This window comes from Ipomoea triloba, chromosome 10 (genome assembly GCF_003576645.1).
Source record: "Ipomoea triloba cultivar NCNSP0323 chromosome 10, ASM357664v1".
NCBI lineage: Eukaryota > Viridiplantae > Streptophyta > Magnoliopsida > Solanales > Convolvulaceae > Ipomoea > Ipomoea triloba.
In genome coordinates this window covers 21836404-21860515 of record NC_044925.1, presented here as the reverse complement: position 1 = coordinate 21860515, position 24112 = coordinate 21836404, and the positions used below count along the sequence as shown (strand labels likewise).

The 24112-nt window shown below is 36.0% G+C and overlaps 3 protein-coding genes across 5 annotated transcripts; 2 read left to right on the top strand and 1 right to left on the bottom strand.

The window, feature by feature from the left end:
• The first annotated feature begins 9216 nt into the window (after positions 1-9216).
• LOC116031888 lies at positions 9217-13483 on the top strand. Of its 3 annotated transcripts, XR_004100692.1 has the most exons (4): positions 9217-10523; positions 11397-11939; positions 12472-12713; positions 13345-13483. XR_004100692.1 is itself a non-coding variant. In XM_031274237.1 (3 exons), the coding sequence occupies exons 1-3, from the start codon at positions 9615-9617 to the stop codon at positions 12571-12573; spliced, it is 1551 nt and encodes a 516-aa protein (XP_031130097.1). In that variant the 5' UTR covers positions 9217-9614; the 3' UTR covers positions 12574-13085. The 3 variants fall into 3 exon arrangements, 2 of the variants coding, with proteins under 2 accessions (XP_031130097.1, XP_031130096.1); XM_031274237.1 differs by lacking the exon at positions 13345-13483 and having other exon boundaries at positions 12475-13085; XM_031274236.1 differs by lacking the exon at positions 13345-13483 and having other exon boundaries at positions 12472-13085.
• Positions 13484-16744: 3261 nt separating this feature from the next.
• Positions 16745-18060, top strand: LOC116033308 (fe(2+) transport protein 2-like). Its single transcript, XM_031276060.1, has 3 exons — positions 16745-17344; positions 17494-17643; positions 17755-18060. The coding sequence occupies exons 1-3, from the start codon at positions 16745-16747 to the stop codon at positions 18058-18060; spliced, it is 1056 nt and encodes a 351-aa protein (XP_031131920.1).
• Positions 18061-20181: 2121 nt separating this feature from the next.
• On the bottom strand, positions 20182-24055 carry LOC116032826 (homeobox protein BEL1 homolog). The gene is made up of 4 exons (XM_031275546.1): positions 22868-24055; positions 22037-22422; positions 21328-21388; positions 20182-20980 (listed from the first exon to the last, which is right to left on the bottom strand). Exons 1-4 carry the CDS (start codon positions 23675-23677, stop codon positions 20444-20446), a joined length of 1794 nt encoding a protein of 597 aa, XP_031131406.1. The 5' UTR covers positions 23678-24055; the 3' UTR covers positions 20182-20443.
• Positions 24056-24112: the final 57 nt, after the last annotated feature.

Here is a 24112-nt window from a genome sequence, read left to right as displayed (position 1 = left end):
GCGCAGATCATGGTTTGACAATGACATTATATGAATGTTGAAACTAATGGTATTTAACTTAATTTGTTAATTGATTAGTTAAATCAGGAAGCCAATAGTCATTACTAAAAATGCATTTGGGGTGAAGGTGTATTGTAATTCTAGTCAGCAAATGATCAGACCTACTCAAACTAAGAAGACGAGTAGATAATTCTCACATAATTAAACTTGAAAATTTATAATTATCAAACCAATTGCCCGATCAAATCGGTTAGGATTTTCTTCTTGAAGAATATAATTGAATCAAAACTTAAGATAATGTGGTATAACTCGATCAAGGACAGTATGCCATTTTTCCTCGTGTAGATTAAATATATGTAAGTATATATTCGAACCATAACCTCTCAATATTTCATAGTAAGATGAAGTTTGGACTAATTCAAAGTTGAGCTGCAATTAACTCAAGGCCCCGGCCGTTTCAAGTGCATGAATGTTAGTACAATATAATCTGTAGAAAGGACAAAAATTAGGATATGAAGACAACCTGCATGTTTCTGTAACCGAGCGCACATGTTTGAGAGACCAGACAAGTGTAGCATATAATACTAATGAAGAGAAAAAGCAGCAGCTTCATCGTCTGTGTGTCTCCAAATCCAGTTAGGTCTGCAAAAGATATCCACAATTGGAAACGTTTAATATTGTACAAGAACCATCGTACTAAGCTTCCCCTTTCCAAGATGAATTTTCTGTTGGGTTGAACATGTGGTGCGCCCAAGCAGTAATCCAATCATATGATCTTCAAGCCCTTAAAACAAGGACCCCATCACAATACATGCAGCCTAGCTGCTCCCTGCAAACCTTCACGTTTCATATTTAAATGCTTAGCCTATCTGTCAAATGTCAGAAAAAACAAAACAGCCAAATCTTCTTGTCAATAGTTTTTCAATTACCTCTGATCTGCGTGTTTTGTCTTCTGGTATCCTGCGAAAACCGGAGAGCATCAAGATTCCTGCACAATCTGCAATCCACCCCCGCACGCGTTCCATATCATTATATTATATTATTTATGCATCTCATGTCATCAGTTACGTCGCTGAATAAATAAATCATCTCATGCCCGGTGAGGCGAGGCTATCTCAAATAGTAGTCCACCTGACCTAAAATCAGGCACTTTAGGGTGGGGTTTAATTACAACCACCTAAATAGATCATAAGTGCTTACCAGACCACTAAGCGAAAAATTATAACTTGTAGCGAATGTACAAACTTTATTGGCAAGGTACTGGACTTGGCTCTTTAAGCCTTCGCCTAACAATCTCTTAGCCACTAATTGCTGGATTTGGCCCTTCACCGGTCTTTGCCCAACAGATCCCTTGTGCGCAACAATGGAAATTGACTAGAAGCCTTTTTGGGCAACTCGCCATTTACCTTTACAGCAGGGATTGTTGGGTGCTAGGATTAGTCTGGCTAATTAATTAATGTATTAAAAATAAAAAAGCATATGGATGAATTTGATTTGGTGCAAGTTGGTGTGGAGGGAATCTTGTACGGGCAGATGAAGACAGTCCTGCTGTCATGCCTCCCTATCCACATCAATGTTTAACAAACGCTAGCTTTTGTCAACTTTAATTTCCCAGATCAATGCTTTTTCTTCCCTGGTTTTGCGTTGAGGCCTTCTATATAAACCCCCCATCTCACTCAAATGAAGAGCAAGACAGTTATCCAACCATCTCTTCTCTGAACTGAGCAACACTCCATACATTAATCTCCAGGCCAGAGTGTTTTGAGCTAAATTTGAAGCATGAATCAGAAGATAAGCTGCAGGGTTTGTGCAGCAGTAGCAACTCAAAGGTTAAGGAGCATGAAGCCTTTGCCAAAGAGGGGGCAGATAAAATCCAGAATAGCGGCCAACGCCTTCCAGTCCATTGTTTCCATGCTCTCTGCTGCTTCTTCTTCGCCTCGCCACCATTCCATCAGCAAATCTTAAGCAGTACAGTGGAGATTAGGCAGTTAGGCATGCCCGCAGAGATTTCCCATTCTGTTAATTCTCCCGGCCTGCTGTATCCTTATTCATTGGATACATGCATCTTCATTAGATTTTGATTTTAATTTGGTATCTAAATGTAATAGAATACATCAGCCTTCTTGGCTCCCAGTTCAACTCTCGGTAAAAATTGTCTATTAATCTTCTTAATTTGAGCCTACCAATTATAGACAATCTAAATTGATTTACCTCATTATAATCAAATCAGAATTTTTCCTTAAATCAAATATCATAGATTGAAACTCTTTCACATTTGCACAATGAACAAATTGTTGTTTTCCTCCCATTTTGGAGAGTTCCCACTAAAAAATCAAGCAAGATTTTGCCAGACATGTTAAATATGGGCTAGTATTTGTTGGCCCAAAAACTTGCCTTACGGCCCAATCTGTGTTGCATTATTACGTATTAAAGGAATAATTTTTCATGAAGAATTTCAATTCTTTAAAAATGGTTTGACATACTTTAACAAGGAGAGTAAACAACTCCGGTTATTTGAATACAATTTGATAAATACTCCAATTTGATTTTCTAATTGACAAGTCACTACACTCGAATCCACTAATCAAGTAGCTCGAATTTCGAGTTGAATCAATTCAATTGAGTTGTGAACTTGTAACGGTCCTTTGTCAAATTCGACTAAGCTTATTATATACACTCTTAAGTGGACTATCAGGTAGGACAATTACAAAATTGGAGTTCTCCTGTGTAATATTCACATTTTGGTTGCACAATTCAGGTCAAATTAAAATTAATATTACAATATATAGTAATGATACCGGGTGTAATATTGAAAATAAAAGTTTTATATAATGCGACATAATTGTCACACTATAATAGACGAGAATGTGTGGACATAATTGTGTGTCTAGTACGTAGTATGACGAGTGGGACATTTGATTATGTCTATTTATTATTATTGGGTTTGCATATTTCAATCAATCACCTTCCTAATACAAAGACTCTGGTGCCCGGTTGGTCATATTTCAAATGGGATAATAGCCGCACTCTTTGGCAGATAGCCTTTGTATAGTTAGATATTTAATTGGTTCAAAATGCTTATTTCAACTAGCTTGGTTGGTATGAGTGGCTGTATACTCTTGTCCTTTAAAAGAGATTGGGAGTTTGAACATCATCTTGTAGTAAAAAATTAATATGGCCAACACTTTGTCCCTTAATTGAGCCGGCTAGGTGCAGGTGGAGATTATTCTGAGTATGGTGCGTGCGTCCCTTGTCTGACTTTTACTAAAAAAAAAAAATTAGTAAGGACATAAAATATGAAGAGATCGACATAAATGCCCTTACTAAAAAAGAAAAAGAGACAAAATACTCTTACTAAAAATAGAAAAATCACGAGAAGGACTAAAAGTGTCCAAAAAATAATAGTCTTAGATGTTAAATGACGTAACTATATTTTTCAACCAATTGTTAGTAGAGTCCTAAACCAATTAAACCAGTTGAAATATGATAAAAATAAAAGAAAAATATGAGGAGACAAAAAATGTTTTTACTAAAAATAGAAAAAGTCATGAGAAGGACTAAAAATGTCCAAAAAATAATGACAAAAATAATAGTCTGAAACTAAATTTGGAATTGCCACCAAAAACAACGGACCTCTGGTGGAATTAACTCGAGAAATAAATAATAAACTCACATAAAATAAGGTGATGAGTTACATCAATTACATTCACAAAGATTAACAAGAGAATATTATAAGGGAGGACATATATGTGGAACTTGCAATTCAAGCAATGTTGAAATAAATGAAGATGCCAACTAGTGTGCACACATGTTGCATGGCTTACTTGTAGAAATGTTTGACAGACAAACCAATCTCTTTGAAAAGTAAAAAAACACAAACATGAAAAAGAATTTAAAAGGTCATTTTCTTAATTAGGTGCACTAAGTCAAAGGTTAACAACTCAAAATGAGCTGCTTCTGAGTTTGCTACTTGATCAAAGCAAAATGCTCTAAGCTCCATTAGGCTATAATTAATTAGAAGACAAATTACATGTCATTTTTTAAGTCAACCGAGATATTTTCCAATTTCCCATCTCAATTCTCAAAGCAGCATTTTGTTCCGTGCAAATTATTTTATAATGAACCCCCCAACTCACTTTACAAGGTAAATTTCAAACATAATAATGACTCACAATTACATTTACCACAAATTATTGTGGCCCCTACTTCAAATTACATACCTTCACTTAACAAATTGTGTTTATTCTAACCTTGTCTAAATTTATAATATGTAAAATTATAAATAAATAAATTGAAAAAACATAATATGCTAATTGTATATATAATTTGGAATAGGATTTGTACGTATGGTAAACACTAGGCCACAATATACCAATTGTTACATTTAATATTCATTATTATAATAAGTCATAATTCTAGTGTAAAAGGTTACACTTTTAAGTGATTTATTTGCACATTTTACTTGCACATGTTACTTGCACTTCAATGTTCGAGTTATTCACAAAAATGTCATTGTGTTTTTTTTTTTTTAAAAATTGCTTATGATCCATTGATCATTCTAGATGAACGGCTCCGATTAATTTCTAATTCTTTCCTAGACAACAATTCTCACAACAGTGCACATAGTCACCCATAACATAGCACAACACCTTGCTCTATTGTCCTCTACTCTACGTGTTTGTCTCGCTAAATTAAAGCAACAGACATTAACAAAACAATCAATTTTCTTATATTTAATAATAATAACAATAATTTATTATTTAAATGAAAGTATTTAGTAAATAGAAACTCATATTTTAATTTGTTGTTGACTTACCTATTTTGACGGAAGTTTAGAATTTTATTCGGACAGATTTGTCCCTTAATTGATATTATGGCAGATTTAAATTTTTGATTAAGCCCATAAGTGTATGATGTTGACTTTTAATCATAGTCGTTGACTAATTATTTTCTAAAGCTAAGATTTCTCTATAGTTTTTATGTAGGAGGGTGTTCTCATTGGAGTTCGACCCTACATACATACATGCACTATGTGAGAAGATTAATTTCATATATTCATATATACATAAAACAGATAATTGAAGAATAAGAAATTCATTATCAAAAATTTCTCATAAAGTCAGGAAAAGAGTTTGTGAAATCTTTGAAGAAGCATTTGTCCTCATATTGGAAAAACTAACGTGCATTGGTTGCCAAAGATAATGAAATAAGAATTTTATTTACATATATGTTAAATCGAAAAGAAAAATAACTAGACTTTTTGATCTGTATCAAATCAAACTATATTATATCACTTGGTGATGACACGTACGATATGATATAGAGATTGTTTAAAGACAGGGTGTAACATAAAGTTTAGGGAGACTAATATTACTTATCAAGTTTTTCCTCAATATATTGGTATATATATTTTGAAATCTTATTCACTAAAATTGTTAACTTATTTCCAAATGTGGGGTTTTTTTCTTTAATTATAGTATGACATTCTCTATCTCTCTCACGTGCGCGCCCACAGATATATATGGGTTCAAATGAAAACAAGATCCTCCTATAAAAACTGATGATCGATAACAATCGCACATTAGGGTTTATCAGTGATTGGAGATTTTAGAAAAAAAAATGTGAGTCAATTTTTTAACTATTGCAAATATTTATAAAGTTCATCTCGCCCTTTTTTCCCTTATTTTTGAGCAACTTTCAACCATTGATCTATGCACTTAAATAAACAGATCAGATCAATCCTCACTTTTTATCTAGATGAATGTTCTCACCTAAACCCTCAATCATGTGTGTACTGTGTCATCATCACTACGTTAAGTACCGATACTACATTGCTTTTGATGGTCTCAAATGAGTAAAATGTCTAATGGGTGAATATACTTTTAAAACTTTTTCAAATTAAGAGTTTTCTTTAAGACCTGGTAAATTAATTTGTCAACAATGCACTTGATTGAATTGGTATATTGAAACCTTAACTAATTAGTCTTTGGAAATTAAAGTTTTAAAATCACAATAAATGTCTTAAACTTGTTCTATGAATGTTTGAAAATTCTTTTTTTTTTTTTGGTAAATTCACGGGGTCTTTCTCCGTCCGTTTAACGGTCCAGGAATGTTTGAAAATTCTAACATGCATTTATCCTTTTGAAGTTTGTTTGTAAATCTTAGAATGCACGGTAAAGTAACAAAATAATAAATAGTGCGTGAAACTCTAAAGTTAATTAAATATGAGAGATAGAGAGCTTTTTCTAGTGGCTCAATAATAGTACAACCCTTCTAGTTTACTCTCCTGAGCTCCTTAATCACTTGGAGAAAATTCACTATACAAATGTAAGCCTTGACTTATTCCAATCATAACATTTATATATTATATTGTTGATGGATCAAATATGACGATATATGTGTTATATAAATACGTCAAGTGACTGACGGTATGATAATTTGATGGTGTATTACCCTAACAATGTCCATTCCAAGCTAATTCCTTCATTAATTAGGTTTCAATTTTCACTTCTAATCAAGCTAAGCTAGTTAATTACAATTATTTGAAATGTCCCATAATTCATTTTTGGTTGGTGACTAGGTAATGCAATGGCGTGTCATCATCATTCATCACCTCTCCTATTTACATTAACCGTGCAAAACACTAACAGTTACCTAACTCTCCAATATTAGTCAAGCCATAATTAATGTTATCTTCTTTACTCTTTCATTTCGGCGGAATCTTTAATTTGCACTCCTCTTGTAAAACTTCCCCTTAAAGGGATACTTAGACAAAATAATTGGACTGACGGAATAGGAATAAGAAAAAACTTGCAAGGGATAGAAAACAAAATGCGTTTTGGATAATGTGTAAAACCTGAGGAAATAAATGTTTGAAAAATGTAGGATAGCTAAGCTAAGCTAGCTAGGTTCATTGTCTTTAATTAGTTGTAGGTAGTTAAAGTGTCATTAACTTGAATTACTCCCTTTGTTGCTGCTTCTTCATTTTCTTTGTTCCTCATTATATAAATGACCTGCTAATTTAAGTTGTTTATAGCTCCTAGCTAGCTAGCTAGCTTCATTTGACATTGACAGTTTCCCTAGGATCACTTGGTCCGGGGTGATCAAGGGGATAATGGGTTATAAATTTGTATTGTGGGGACTAGAATTGATTAATGATTTTATATTTGGTTTTAAAAACAGGTGGTTGAAGGTGCATTTGGAAGAATTGTAAAATTGGAGTGATGATTAGATCCCTTCAATTGTACTACTATAAGACCTTCATATTGGTACAAGCCAGATATTTTTAAAAAGATTTTGAACGAATTTATCCTGAATAATATGGGAACAATACGCGTAGAGTATTCAGTACAAACTCAAAACATTCACCATTTACTTTGTGATAATATCATATACAAGAGACTGTAATACTGATCGATACCTTCATATTTTTCTTATTTTTATATGTCATGATATTACGATTTTAATTCTTTACTTTAACATTTTTAGTGGGTTTTGTTTCCATTAATTATTCCCTAAACTCATATATGTTAGTGATAGGGTGATAATGGTGACAATGGCGTTGGTGGTGTAGGTGGGTGGAGGAGATGAATGGTTGGTGAAAATTTGTAATGTGGGTTAGTTCATGTTTTTCACCTTGAGTTTTGTGTTGGGACATTGGGTTGAGCGTGTTTTTCTCCGACCACATTTGATTGCCCATGCTTTGCTACTTGATTTTGGATTTTTTTTTTTAAAACAATTTTGGATTGTTGATAATTTGATATATATAATTGTGTGGTGCAATAAGTGCTAATGGGAGTGCAGTGGAATCTACGTTTTCCTTATATTTTCAAATTAATTTTACATTTCTTAATTATTATATAATAAAAAGTTAATTATGGTACTAGAGATTACACTTCCCTTTCATCATTGAAATATTAAGGGTGATATCATATATTTACATTTTAAAAAGATTTCACAATCACGATTATATATAATTCATTTAAAATTTACATCATATATATTGAACTTATATTTAATTATTATGCGGTGATTTTACATCCTAGTGTTGAACTCATAAATATGATAATATTTGATTAATTCTTTTTGTAGTTAATTAAAAAATATTTATTTCTTAATGTATTGTGAGATCAACTAATTTATAATTTATAAGTAACTAATAAATATAAATAATTTTATTATTACATAAGATGAATATCATGAGGTAAAAATAATAATCTTGTTAGTAATATTGAGTTACACATGAAAATCATGGTGTGTTTGGTACGCACATGAAAATCAAAATCAGAATCGGAATGAGTATCAAATATTTAGTAATGGTAATGAGTTTTGGTGAAAGCATTTTGCATGTTTGGTAGTAGGCTGGAACAAGAATGATTATTAATAATTGGAGTAACGAATGAATAATGAAAATGAAACTTTTATTTTATTAGGGAATGAGTTTTGTAATTAATAAGGTAATCAAAACGCATAATAGTATTCTAAGAATTTCAATTAAATAATAACAATGACTCTGATATGGATTCTTAATAGCTAAACTTGTGACACCTAGCGTATAGCCGGATTCACCCGATGCCTGATTTAGCGAGCTGAGATGGGCGCGTTTCATGGCAGAGAGTGAAACCAAACGCCACCTCACCGCTACCTTGATCATACCACGCGTCACCATCTTGGCATCTCTAAATCTGCAGCTCTTAACCTTCCACCTTTGGGACCATTATTGACCATATATACACTTATGTTAACGCCACCCCTCTGTTTCTACAAGCTTACGACGCTTGGACTGTACGACTGTGCTCATGCCACTCCGTTACATTAAACATTAAATTGCTTCTGTCAGATCATAATTTAAAAAAAAAAAAAAACTTTTGTGTGCATGTATATAAGATGCGACTAACTTAACTGTATAAATAAGTTGAAGTTTTCTACTGATTAAAGAAGAAAAAGTTTATATTTTGTAAAATGTTTAACATTTACAAAAGCAATTTAGGATTATTCAAGAATTATGTTTTAAAACTGGGTATAAGAAACAGTTTCATACGAAACTTACTGAATGGAGTGAAAGAGTAGAACGAAATAGTAAAGTTTTACTGTGTCAGGTATCTCAAATGTCATTATTATTAACATAAGTTTTGGAAAGAAAAAAAAAAAAATTTTGCTCCAAATGTTAGAATTGCGTATAGGTATAAAGGTCCTCTGCCACTCTGCAAGGTTGTAGGCTCTCCTGAACCCTCCTTATCTTGTGTTGTGTGTGCAAGCTAAGCTTTCAGGAAAGGAAAGCATGTTTCTTCTTCTTGTTCTTCTTCTTGTCCTGAACAGTGAAGCTAAGCAAATGCACAATGCATGCTGTTCCTACCCTATTCTTTCCTTTTCTGTGATAACATTTGCTCTCTTCTTCAATCCGCTCTGATTCTTCAATCTTCTTCAAGCTTTTGTGAAACCCAATTCCTCTAGATCTAACTAATCCAAAAGTATGACAGCTAAAGGAGCTGTAAAGATTAGATTTTTGCCCAGAAAATCCTAGCATTATATAGCATACTGTTCTGTTTTCCGGAAAAAAACATAAAAACTGTTTTTAGCTAAAAGTCGAAATTTTTTACAGCCCCACCGGTTGAATGAGCATGAAAGTGACCCAGAAAGATTCAGTTTGGGATCAGATGAGAAGCGCCTCCGCCGCGCCTCTCTCTGTCGTCGCCACCTCGCAAAATCGCGTCTTCCCCAAATTCATGGTCTGGCTCGTCCTCTTCGCCTCCGTCACCTACGTAGTCTACACTTTAAAGCTCCTCTCCGCCTCCGGCACCTGCAACGACGACGTTTTCGTCGTCCAACGCCACGGCCACTTTTCACAAATCAACTCCACTGCGACTCCGGCGGGATTAGCAATGGGAGAAGAAGCGACCCGGATTCGAGAACCCGAGAAAACGGGTCTGGAGCATGTGGTTTTCGGCATTGGGGCGTCGGCGAAGCTGTGGGACTCGCGGAAGAATTACATAAAGCTATGGTGGAGGCCGGAGGAGGGAATGAGAGGGGTAGTGTGGCTGGACAAACCGGTGAACACGTCGGCCGGAGAAAACTCGTCCCTCCCGGAGCTGAGAATCTCCGGCAACACCTCCCATTTCCCCTACAACAACAAGCAGGGCCACCGCTCCGCCCTCCGGATTTCAAGGATCGTGTCGGAGACCCTCCGGCTGGGGATGGAGAATGTGCGGTGGTTCGTGATGGGGGACGACGACACCGTTTTTATAACCGATAATTTGGTCAGAGTTCTCAATAAGTACGATCATAATCAGTTCTATTATATCGGGAGTTTGAGCGAGAGCCATTTGCAGAATATTTACTTTTCTTATAGTATGGCTTATGGGGGTGGGGGGTTTGCTATTAGCTACCCTTTAGCTAAGGCTCTGGAGAAAATGCAAGATAGATGTATTCAGAGATACCCTGGGCTTTATGGGTCTGATGATCGAATGCAGGCTTGTATGGCCGAACTCGGCATTCCACTCACCAAAGAAGTCGGTTTCCACCAGGTGAGTTAGTGAGTTTCCTGTTTTTGCTAATCATGCTTGCCGACACTGGATTAGGATATTTGTTTAGTTTAAGGAACTGCCTTTGTGGAAATAGTTATGAATGAGACATGCCCATATCGATAACTCGATGCAGATCGAGTCTTGTCAGCTTCAGTGCCATAGTTATACCTAATATGGTGGGTTCTTGGCACTGGTATTGCCACCTGATGGGCCGCTCACCCACTATGATTTACCACCTCCACAAATCCTGGCTAGGGTGTGTGGGGCGGGAGTGAGCCACTATGATTTACCACCTCCACAAATCCTGGCCGGGGTGTGTGGGGCCGGGGTGAGCTACTATGATTTACCACCTTCACAAATCCTGGTCGGGGTGTGTGGGGCCCGGGGTGAGATTGTGATTAATTGCTGCGGGTCACCATGATTTACTATCTCCACAAATCTGGGCCTGGTGTGTGGGGGGCCGGGGTGAGGTTGTGATTAATGCAGCTAGTGTAGTGTCGGTTCACCATTCAGCTCTGGTTGTTTGTGTTTAACTACTGCTTCAATAGTACATATGAACTGTACCTGCAATGTTTTTAACTTTATGCAACTGTGTCAATCATGGAAGAGCCTCTTAGTGTCATGAATAGCTCATAATGTCCTCTAGTTACTATGTGTTTTGTTTAATCTGTGTGGAGGTCTGCAACTATGTTTTGAAAGTAAAGTGTGGATTTCGGTTTATTGCCCAATTGGTTGTTTTTATACCTGCATTTTGGTGTTGAGTCATGCGGGGGGATTTCTATGAGCATGGTTAATGGTCTAATAAGCATCATATCCTGAGTTGTTTGTTATTGCTGAATTCTAATGTTGTTTGTTGTTGGATTGGCGATTCAGTTTGATGTATACGGGAACTTATTTGGGCTGCTATCGGCACATCCGGTGGCGCCATTGGTTTCTTTACACCATCTTGATGTGGTAGAACCGATGTTTCCCAATGTTACTCGACTGGAAGCTCTGCAACGTCTCATGCTTCCAATGAAGCTCGACTCAGCTGGTTTAATTCAACAATCGATTTGCTATGACAAGGCTAAGAGCTGGACAGTTTCGGTCTCTTGGGGCTTTGCAGTCCAAATTTTTCGTGGAGTGTTATCCCCGCGCGAAATAGAAATGCCGTCGAGGACTTTCTTGAATTGGTACAGGAGAGCGGATTATACAGCCTATGCTTTCAACACGAGGCCTGTCATGAGGAACCATTGCCAGAAGTCGTTTGTTTTCTATTTCTCGAGTGCAGAAATGGATGCTTTTGCTAACGAAACAGTGAGCAAGTATATTCACCATCCGCTTCCCCGTCCTTTTTGCAAATGGAAGATGCCAAATCCTGAAGAACTCGAGAGAATCGAGGTGTATAAGAAGCCTGACCCGCATTTATGGGATAGGGTAAGTCTCTTGCCTTTCATTCATTAATTTCCCTTCTAAATATGCCAATTTGATCTTACCACTATAGATGTTTCATTTATAATGTGCGGGCTAGGAAGTCTCCTCGTTGCATCCCACCCCCATTTTTAGTACCTAAAAACAAAAAATTCACTCTGCAGAACAGATTGGAGTCATTTGATGTTGTTCTTGGGAGGGGTAATACTATTAATTGCTTTTGCTCTAGATTAAATATTCTGAACCACACGGGATGGGAAGGGAAGGGACGGGATGGGATCTCTTCTGAGCAAAGGGTATGAACCCGTCTTGCTCCCCATACTGCAATCATTAAGACAGCTAATCAATAGCTCATTAATAACCATGACCTTTAGCATGGCTCTGATACCAAATTGAAGCATGTGCTCCATCTCAACTAAAAGCCTAAGCTGATAGTTGGATTGTACATTTATGTTTATATTATATTTATGCTCAACAAGGGCAACATTTCTTGTACTATATATCACCTAATTTTTCTTTCTCCTATGTTGCTTTTCAGCAGTCTCCAAGGAGAAACTGTTGCAGGGTCTTAAATTCAGACCAGAAAAGTATGGTGGTGAACGTCGGGCAATGTAGGGAAGGCGAGGTCAGCGAAACCTGATGGTGACAAAAATGGTACGAGCCCCGGCCCCTTCCCCTGTTCTTGAACCGCCTTCTCCCCGCTGGTTCCCATCGTTTGTTTGCTAAGCCTCTCCACGGAAATTTTCTTGGGTATTGCCAAGCTAATCCCTCGTCGCCAGGGTGAGAATTTATTTATGTAGAAATGTTATATATATATATATGATGTGATGATTAGTGCAGTTTAGCAGCAATGTAGGATTCTGTATTCTTTTTGAACCCTCCTCTCCTTCCGGATTATGCACATGCTGCCATGAAATCTGAGATGTAAAACATCATTTATGAGAGTGTGTTGAATCTTCTGCAAGAAACTCTCAAATATCTCTCTGCATTCTTTTGGTGTCTTGAGCTCCATAATGATGTGCTGCTTCTGGTATCAGATGTAAGGTGGTGTATATGTATTATGCTGTGCAGAAACTTTGTTTGGTTATATCATAAAGTTTAATTTCTTCCTGTACTTTAAAAATATAAATTTGTATGCTCTCTTTCTCTCTCTCTCCATATATGCTTCTATATAATCCATAGATTCAATTAACAACTACGGTTGTAGGGATATGCATGTGATGGTTACTTGTGATTTAACTTGTTTAAGATTCTATTCATAAAATCATTTTACAATCAAGAAATGGTCTCAGTCTCACTTCAGTGTGGGAAATACACCACATTTGGTGAGTTTCTTGTGCACACTAAACACTGATAATCTCATATGATAGGTTTCTAAATCACCGTGATTTAACACCCCACTATCCTGTAGGTCAAGACATGGAGGCGTTGGGAGCGATGAAATTTTACTTTTATATGCAAGAAAGGCAAATTAATTATTGTGTGGACCACGATCCAAAACGACGTTATTTTGATATTAAAAGAAAAATTTCTTGTCCTGCGTACGTGTTAGAATAATGAACATTCTGGGGTAAAATAATGTATCTTATTAGTTATAATAATGTACTTTGTGTGTTAGAATAATGTACTTTATGCGTTAGAATAATGTATTTCATATATGTTAGAATAATGAAATTTCTGAAGTACGATAATGCATTTTATGAATTCGAATAATGTATATTATGTGTTAGAATAATGTATTTTATGAGTTAGAATAATGTATAATGTACTTTATGTGTTTAGAATAATGAAATTTATAAGGTAAGAAGATATTTTATGATTTAGAAGAATGTACTTTATTTCTTAGAATAATGTATTTTATAAGTTATAATAATGTACTTTTTCTTCAAAAAAAAAATTAATATATTTTATGTATTTTTGTACCGTGGTTCACGCAATAATAATTGGGCATGAAATGGTCCCACTTCTTTCAACTATTGGGCTTTTGTTGGGCCCATCATATATATATTAATCCATGCAAAAACAGGCAATACTTAAGCCTGCCTTTCACGTGACCTCTGATCTATGCAGGACTGACGATAATTTCATTATCTTTTGTTGCGACTTTACAGAATACGTTGGCTCAATGCAGCATCCTAATCGCAACCAATGCTACATGCAGCATCTGCAAGCTGAAACAACTTTTCATGTTCCAGATTTGATTTTATTTATTTTTAAAAAAATAAATTTTAAACTCGCATGAATCAAATAAAACATTATGAAGTTCAGAATTGTCGTGTTTGGGTAGTTAAATCTAAGATTAAGTTCACTTTTAGACTGTAACAACAATGGCGACAACGATAAAAAATAAAAATAAATAAATAATAAATCATTCAATATTTATTTTTGTGGCAGACAGACATTTATATGTTTATGAAAAAACACTCATATAGAACATATATTACCTAAATACTTTGTAAAGAATCATAATTGTGTTAAAAATATCAATTAAAATTTTTTTTTTGACAAGATATATAAGTTGATAATTATTTACATTGTTGATTGGCTATAATATAGCATTTCTCAATAAAAATGTAGAAAAAAAAAATCGAAACCAGCGCGAAAGCCGTTGCTTGTTCACCCCTTTAGAGTAAGTCTTTTCTGCTATCAATGAAACAATAAAATGGACTCTCTTTTCAGCAGACCAATGCATGTCGCCAACCACCTAGCAAGCAAGCTTTGGAGCATTCTAATAATGGATCGGAGAATCTTCTGAGAAAGTCAAGCAAAAGCCTAAAGGTGAAAGATCCACCAAATTAAACCAGATCCACCAAAGGGATGTCGATCTGGCCCAAACCCGATGGGCTAGCCCGAAACCGACAGGGCTATAGCCCGAACGGGTTAGCCCGATAAAAAAATTAGCCCGATGAGCCCGAAACCGATTAGCCCGATGGCCCAATAGGGCTAGCCCGAAATTAAATGGGCTAGCCCGATAGCCCGAACAATTAAAAAATATTATTTATTATAGAAGTGATGTGAAACATAACATACTTAATATTTATAGGTGAGTTTATCTTTAGTATTCTTTTTAACACTAGGTACATTTTAAATAAAATTTTAATAAATATATAAATATAAATATATATTACATATAATAAATAAATAAATATATACATATTATAAATTATATATATATATATATTATAAATTATATATATATAAATCCAAACTGGAAATTCTTTCCAGTGAACTCACTGGAATGAATTTCCAGTTTGGATATATATATATATATATATATATATATATATATATATATATATATATATNATATATATATATATATATATATATATATATATATATATATATATATATATATTTATTTATTTATTTATTTATTTATTTATTTATTATATATAATATATATTTATTAAAATTTTATTTAAAAATGTACCTAGTGATTAAAAAAAAATACTAAAGATGAACCCACCTATAAATTGTTAATATGTTATGTTGGTATTTTAATATTTAGATATTAGATTTTGGATTTGAGTTATGTGATGTTTCATGCATAGTTATTACGATGCCCCGTTAAGTCGCGCCACCCCTTAACTGTCTTGTCGCCTAGGAAATGTTAAAATTTGGGGGTCTTAAACCGAACCGAACACAAAACCGAATTAAATTTGAATCGAAATCAAACCGTTGTAATTGCATTTGTTAAATTTTAATGTGCTAAATGCTCATCCGGTTGACCCGTTCTAACGAATCCGGTTGATGACTTGACCCGTTTAATCGAATGTAGGTATTCATCTTCGATTTTAGTTCAAATAGTCTAACCTGCCCGATAAGCCCGACAACCCGAAGGTTAGGGTTAGGGCTAACCCGAATCCGAGATTAAAATAATAATTAACCGACAACCCGAACCCGATAAGCCCGACAACCCGACAGGGCTGGCCCGATTGACATCCCTAATTACAATGGCGCACCTTAAGTACCCAAATCACGCACCTTAAGCACACAAGCAAAACATCTTAAAAACACACACCACGCGCACCTAAAGCTTTAGGCCGATACACCTCAAGTACACAAACCACGCACCGAAGGTTTTAAAATGATGCACCTTAAGTTTCAACAACTCACGCACCTTAAGCATACAAATCACGTACCTTAAGAAGTAAAATCACGCACTTTAAGCTTTAGGTTCACTCACCTTAAGTTTCACCATTGACGCACCTTAAGCACACAAACCATGCACCTAAAGTAACCGCACCGGAGAATGCCAACCGCATAGAACCCATTTGGTTGGAGGGAATTGCAATTCCCTCATTTTCATGGAATTAGAATCTCATTTATTCTATTTAAACCAAAAATATTTTAAAATATTTTATATATATATAAGGTCTACAATTCACCCGAAATTAAACTTGTGTTAATTTTATAGTGTATAACTATAATAGTACAAATGATGAAAATTTATATCATAGTATATTACATATAGAAATGTCCACATATATTTATTCACATCAATTATTAAAAAAAAAAAAAACTGTTATGCCAAAATGTGAAATGAGGTGGATTAGCAATAATGAATGAATTTGTCAAAGTGCTTTCTGGGCATGCGTCACTTTGGTGACGAAATGAATTCCACACAAGCCTGCACACTCCAAACCAGAGTCCCAAAACTAGTCCGATTTGTTGCAGAACTTCTCCTTTTTCTTCGTATCATTCACTACCATTTGTAAATTGTAATCTATAAATTTGCTAACACCTAAATACTAATCCAGGTAGCTAAGATAATCACTCATTTATGTGTCTTTAATTGCATCATATCAATGGCGGTTTTCCCCAAATTCTTATTCATCATTTCCGTAATCATCATTGCCCTCTCATTTGCATCGCTAGCATTAGGTGCAACCGAGACCAACAATCCCAATACTTCCCCGCCGCCGCCGCAATGCGGTTCCGACACCGGCCGAGGATGTCGGAACAAGGCGGCGGCGTTGAAGCTTAAAATCATAGCCATTGCTGCCATTCTAGTGAGCAGCATGGTAGGCGTTTGCACGCCGATGTTTTCGAAGATAATCCCCGCCGTTAAACCCGACACGGATTTGTTCGTGTTGATTAAAGCCTTTGCCTCCGGGGTGATCCTCGCCACGGGGTACATGCACGTCATGCCCGACTCCTTCAACTGTCTTAGGTCCGCGTGCTTGCCGGAAAAGCCCTGGAAGAAATTCCCCTTCACAACGTTCGTCGCCATGCTTTCGGCTGTTCTAACGTTGATGGTGGATTCATTCGCCATGAGTTTTTATAAGAAGCATAAGTTGGACTGTCCGGCCCGTGAAACGGTGTCACAACAGCAAGATTCTCATCATGCAGCCCCCGTTGATGGAAGCGGCCCCACCCAATTGCTTCGCTATCGTGTAGTAGCTCAGGTAAGCTTCCATTTTATGTGTCTAGTTCTGTGGGTTTTATTGAAGTTACATTAAAAATATACTAAAGAGAAGGAGTAAAATATAATTATGACATTCATTAATTTAATTTGTGAAATCATTAATTTTGATAATTAATATATATAATGCAGGTTTTGGAGATGGGAATTATTGTACACTCGGTTGTGATTGGACTGTCGTTGGGAGCATCTGAGAATCCATGCACGATAAGGCCATTAGTGGCAGCACTATGCTTCCATCAACTCTTTGAAGGAATGGGTCTTGGAGGCTGCATTTTACAAGTAATTAAACATAAACTTTATTTTATTTTATTTTATTTTTTAGTTTATCATAAGTTCAATTAACCCTGCATTTAATTTGCATGCATGCATGATTACGTAAATTTAATTTAGGCGGAATATGGAATAGCAACGAGAGCAATTATGGCATTCTTCTTCTCAGCGACGACGCCGTTTGGAATTGTGCTGGGGATCGGACTGTCGAATGTTTACAGCGACAACAGCCCGACCGCACTGATTGTGGTAGGATTGTTGAATGCTTGTTCTGCTGGGTTGTTGAATTATATGGCTCTGGTGGATCTCTTAGCGTCGGATTTCATGGGGAATAAACTGCAGAAGAACATGAAACTGCAGACATGGGCTTATGTTGCTGTGTTGTTGGGTGCTGGAGGCATGTCTGTCATGGCCTTGTGGGCATAGCTTCCTAGGATATATGCATTTTTTCATTTTTTATTTTTATGTTATAGAACGTTGTAGTATGTAGAAGGAATTCCATTATGTACATAAACTCTCAATTTCTACTCAGTAACTTTTATTTCCTAATATAACAAGAGATAGATAAATTATTTTTATAATGTTAAAATCAAACCTTTTAAGTGAGAGTAAAAGTAAGAGTAGAACTTGGGATCTTTAATCCCGCCCACTTGCTACCAAACATATGTACTCATTCTTGTTCCTATGATCCTACCCCTCCTAAACTCTCTTATTGGCTTTGTCCATGGAATTAATCATATCCCTGTCCGGCCACTGTCACATTTATTGCTGATGGCATTATACAATGAGTTCTATTACATGTATTACCAAATCTTATTTCTTCAAATTTATTCTTTGATGTAACAGGCGCTGATAAGTTATTTTCTTCATGTGAACCTCTATAAAATTATCTATATCAAAATTTTAAGCGTGAAAGTAAAAGTTCAAGGTAGAGAAGATGATAGTATTTTCCTTTTACAACCCAACCAACTAGCTTCATCCTATTATAATATTCTATTAAAAAATTATTTCAAATTTATCCAGAAGTGACCCTTTAAAGTTTAAACCTTACTTTGATAGCAGAATGTTAAACCTTCAATGGCATATATAGCAAAAGCCGATTCTCCCAGGGTGGCAGAATACTTTAGTCACCTATAACTCTATGGTTGTGTTCCGCAGAGCTTATTTAGGAGTTTATAACTTATTTTAAGCTACTAATAAGCTATAAGCTTTATTTGGTAATGTTCTCAAAATAAACTAGTAGTTTAAAATAAGAGCTTATTTTGAAAAGCTACTTTAGGTAACTTTTCAAAAATAAGCTGGTAGCTTTTTAACTTTTTTTCATCTTTATCCTTATTATTTTAAATAAATGACGTCATTTACCTCTCCCTCCCAATTAAAACTCTTTTGGCATTTTATCTTCAATATGTTTGGTTGTAATTTCAATTTGACATTTATGTTTTGAACATTAATTTTTGTATCAACTAATCTTATGAATTATAAACATTTTATTTTACTTTATATATTTTCAAATATATGTTCTTATTTTATATTTTATTAAAATATATTGATTTCATTATTTTATATTTTAATATATAAACAAACATATTTAAATTTAAAACTATTTAAATTGTATGGAAATGCCATTTTTAGTCTTTTTACATTTATCAATTTATCAAAAAACTAATTTTACCAAACATTTTAATTGGAGTGATCGAGCTTAACAACTTTTTAGTTTAAAACATTTTCAGTTTCGAACTTATAACTTTTTAACTTTCAATTACTCTTCAACTTTCAACTACTTTTCAGCTAGGCATACCTATATATACTTATAAAATCACCTTTTCCCCAACAAATCTACAATCCTGGGGAAGTGGTAGCAAAAGAATCCCAAATTTTATGGGAAAATAAAAATCCTGGTGAATATTGTTGGGCAAGAAAAACATGGTGTATATTGTGAAGGGAATCAAGGACCACTACGTAAAATTTATAATTGGAGTGATCGATGTACACGACATTTTTCTTAAATATGAAAAGTCCGACGCCTCCTAAAATTGAAAGCCTAACAGATTATACAACCAATATTAAATTGTCCTCATGCCAAAGCATTAATAAAAATCTTCATATGTGCCTATACAACGTTGGATATTCTTATCTTAATCACAACCACAAACCACTCAAGACAGTTAGCTTCTGCTGTCATCGCCAAATTAAGAATCTCTACCTCTCTATCTCCATTCTCTTATATGGACTACTAATTAATACCCCCTTTTCCACACCAAAGTAATATCAATATGTATAGATCTCGTTAAACAAAAAAAAATTATATGATAGATCTTAAAAAGAGTTCAATTTGCTTTTAAGTAAAGTATCACTTAATAACTTTGTAAATGCAAGATCGGACATTGCAAGGTGATAGTTAGTATTAAGATCAATAGCTTATCACTTACAGCAAAAATTACTATTTAAGTTCTTTACCGGCCAATAGTTAGATATTGAGAGATATTTTACTACAGTTCCTACAGTTCCAAAAGAGGAAAGAATTCAAAATTAATTACTAGCCATATATAGATCAAACTAGTTGGAATATTATAAAACTATACACCACAAATGAAAGCTAATAGGCTAGAAAAGTTTAACAATGGGCATTAACAGAAAGCCAACTTTTAGAAATTTTACTTGACCAGTAATTAACCTCAACAACCTTATACTCTAAGGGAATTAAAAGAAATTGTTTAGCTCAATGCTGATAGTATATATAGGCTGGTAAAATCATAGAATAGAATGTGTTTTGATTTGATAATGGGAGAGATATGATTGTTGAATGTTCTTAGCCAGCCAGATCGTGAAGTAGCTGCGAACCCATCAAGTTCCGGTAAGGCAAGTTCTGAGCTTCACCGTCCAACAGTGAATATTGGACCGGCGGGCAATCTCCGATTTGATCTCTAGGGTAAAACAGTGAATTCTGATGAGACGCCGGCGAAAATCCTAACCCTATTCCTCCGCTTCCCCCATGTTGCTGTAGCCCCAGCGTTAACGACACGCCGCCGCCGGTTTTCCTTTCGCCCGGCCGGTACCCGACGGCGCCGGCGTCGGTGTACGGCGAGAAGTCCAGTTCCACGGCTCCAAACTGGTGGTGGTCGCCGCCCTTTCCGGGGATGTTAATGAGAGAAGAGATGCACTCGGAATCTAGACGTACGATGTTGGGTTTTTTGTCTAGCCGTTCCCGCCCATCAACGGCGGCGGCTCTTGCTCCCTCGGAGGATCCTAGAATGTTGTTGTCTTGTTCCTTCACTTCTTCAAGGTACATCTCCTCCACCATGGGTTTCCATAGCCTCACCCTTGCATTGATGAACCAATTAGACACCTACACAAGTTTGTATATATCTAATTAATCAAATTCAGATTATATGCCAAAGAAGACCTTATGTTCTAGTGGCATCTAGTTGCACCCTACATGGGAAAAATTTTCTAATATTACAAATCTGGCTCACAAAAAACGAAATTCCCTCACTTTCAGTCCCACACCCAAACCCAACAGGATAAGATAGTGGAGTTCATGTACACTATGATTATTCGGATCTAGTCTTATGTACTTACCCACAATCTACTACCTATGCATAAACTAACTAAGTTGTCTGTGCAGGTTTTAATAATAAAAATTTATTCAATAATGGTGGACTTAAACAAGTCTTGGTTGAGAAAGGGACTTGCCTGACTTCTTGAAAGACCTGTTTGGCGTGCCAAAATGTGTTTATCCACATCACTTGGGTACCTGCACCAAAGATTTCATTAAAACAAAACCATTTTAATTGGAATCTGATCTTAATTCTTTTCCTTCACTCCAACCTTGTTAAACACAACTGTACTACTTATGAAACAAAAATGACAATAAATTAAAGAATCTTAAACATGGAACCTCAATATATACCTCATAATCTTAAACATGGAACCGCAATACCTTATAAGTGTCCCTTTCATCTTTGTTTACTTTGTAGATAATTCGGTGTAGTATTATAATGAACAAACAAGTAATTGGTAGCTTTTAACCAACCAACAAAACAAAAGACTGAGGCAAACATTTGAAAACATCACAAGTACTAAAACAGCAAGTGGATGGGGCATTTTAGGTTTGGTTTAAACTTTAAAAAGACTTTTGACTTACTGAATTCCCAGAGTCAAAATTCTAGTTAGTTAGTTTGTACAACTTATATGTGTAACAATCATTATACCACGGACAATATAGGTACATTTTTAATATACCGAAAGTTTATTTTTGAAGGTTCAGTATATCAAATAATGAACATTCAGTACAGAAATAATGAACATTCAGTATATTAAAAATGAACATTTATCCTGGTTTTCGGCATAATTTACTGAATCGAGTGAAATGACAAAAGAGATGAGAGATAGAGAAGTTTACGGGTGAAGAAAGTGCTCGAAAAGCCAAGCCCGGAGAACGGAAACGGATCTCTCCGGCAGGCCACGTTGGGGTCTCCATGGATGGCTATCCATCATAGTGAGCTGCTGAATAGCCTTCTGTTGCCGGAGTGTCTGATCAATCATTTTAAGCCTCGGCGTCTCCCCCTTAGTGGCTCCGGGCGCCGACGACGACTCCTTCTCGGACATGGCCTTCTTGACAGCTTTAAGTTGAGCCAAAATCGCATCTCTCAAACCCCTGAAGTGCCGTGACATCACCCGGGAAGCCAGGGCGGAATACACCGTCGCAGCGCCGTCACCGGCCACCGCCTCAAACGATGATACCACCGCCGTCATTTGATCACGATAGTGCTTGTATCTCCTGTCCACCTACATACGCTCAAAAATTTGGGAATATAATGAAATTTTTACTCACAAACTTAAATAAAATTAAACCATATAGTTAAAGGGTCCCCAGAAAAAAAAAAAAAAAAAAAATTGAACTTTAGCTATTGGCATTAATGGGAAGTAATTGGCCACATAGTTTAATTTGGTTTAAGATTTGATGTCCATTGTCTTGTCTAGTTGTCTATCTTGATGACCCAATAATCACCACTCAATTCTTTCCTTAACAGGTTAAAGCATACGCCTTCACTTTAACTGTACTTATGATGTCAGAAACAGTAATACTTTCCTTTCCTTTCCAAGAATTGAAGTTGATATTTTTAACCTTTTAATTAACAAATTAAAAATGAAGCTAAGGGGTTTCAATCATTAAATATGCAGGTGAGAAATAAAGATTCAAATTAAAGAGAGCATATATATGTATGTATACCTCATCTAGCAGATGAAGGAGCTTTGATTTTGTTTTCTGCAATTCCAGAAAGTGAAGGGAACCCAAAGAATGGTTTTCTGAAGAAGCTGCAGCATCTTGCTGCCATTGGCTGCTCATCTGAGGCTGCTTTCTCTTTGGTTCATCAGATTGTGATGTTGTTTCAACGCAACAGAACTCTTTCAAGAGCTCTTGCGCTGGGCCCAAATACTTGGAGGTTCTGATCTGGAAGAACAAATCCTGGGATGGATGGCCCAGATTTTCTGGTTTTCCCAGAAACCCATCATCATGTTGAATACATGTGTTGTTGTTGTTGTTGTTATTCAACCTGGAGCTTGAAGAAGAAGCAGCCACAAGCCTGAGATCATCAAAGGAGTGGAAGCCAATAGCAGAAGGATTAGTGGAGCTAAGAGAGAGTGAAAGGCCTTTTTGTGTTATAGACACTTTCATTTCATTATTATTATTATTACTATTACTATTATTTGCTTCCACCACCCATCCCCCGCCGCCAACCACCATGTTCCCAGTATGGGATAATGGAACAGGACCACTACCACCACCACCACCGCCAAAACCAGCGGCCTGCTTCCACATGTCACTCTGGGCCTGCAGATTCTTGATGGGAAACCCTCCCATCATCTCCATCCCACTACTCAAATTGTAGATCTCCGGGTTGGGCTCAAACCCTTGGAGTTGACTCGCCATATGACCACTCTGAATCTGAGTATTTATCGCGGCATCGCTGTACCAATACCCCGTATTTGTCACCATGGATGACGACCTTCCTTTCCCTTCACCTTCTTCACCCGCCATATATATATCCTCCTAACAAACTTTCACCATCTCATCTCAGAAACCACAGAATCCATTAACCAAATATTAAATCTGTAATACAAACAGAGAAGAAGACGAAGAAGAAGAAGGAGAAGAAGAGGAGCAGAAAGTGTATGGTGAGTTGGGGTTGTGTTGCAGACAGTGGATATGATACTATGCTTATGTATTTAGGGTAAATAACAAGACGAGAAGAAGAAGAGAAGACAAGAGGGTGAGAGGTGAGAGTTAAGGTCTGGGCATTTTATTTGTTTTTATTTTTGTACTTGTTGTTCATAACCCAACAACAATTGGTGTGCCATGAAAACAACCTAGGAAGGAAGGAAGAACAGACATCTTCTATCACACAAATAGATGATCAGACGGATGTTTTGATAGGCCTGGGTGGGAAGAAGGGGGTGGGTGGGGGGGGGGGTG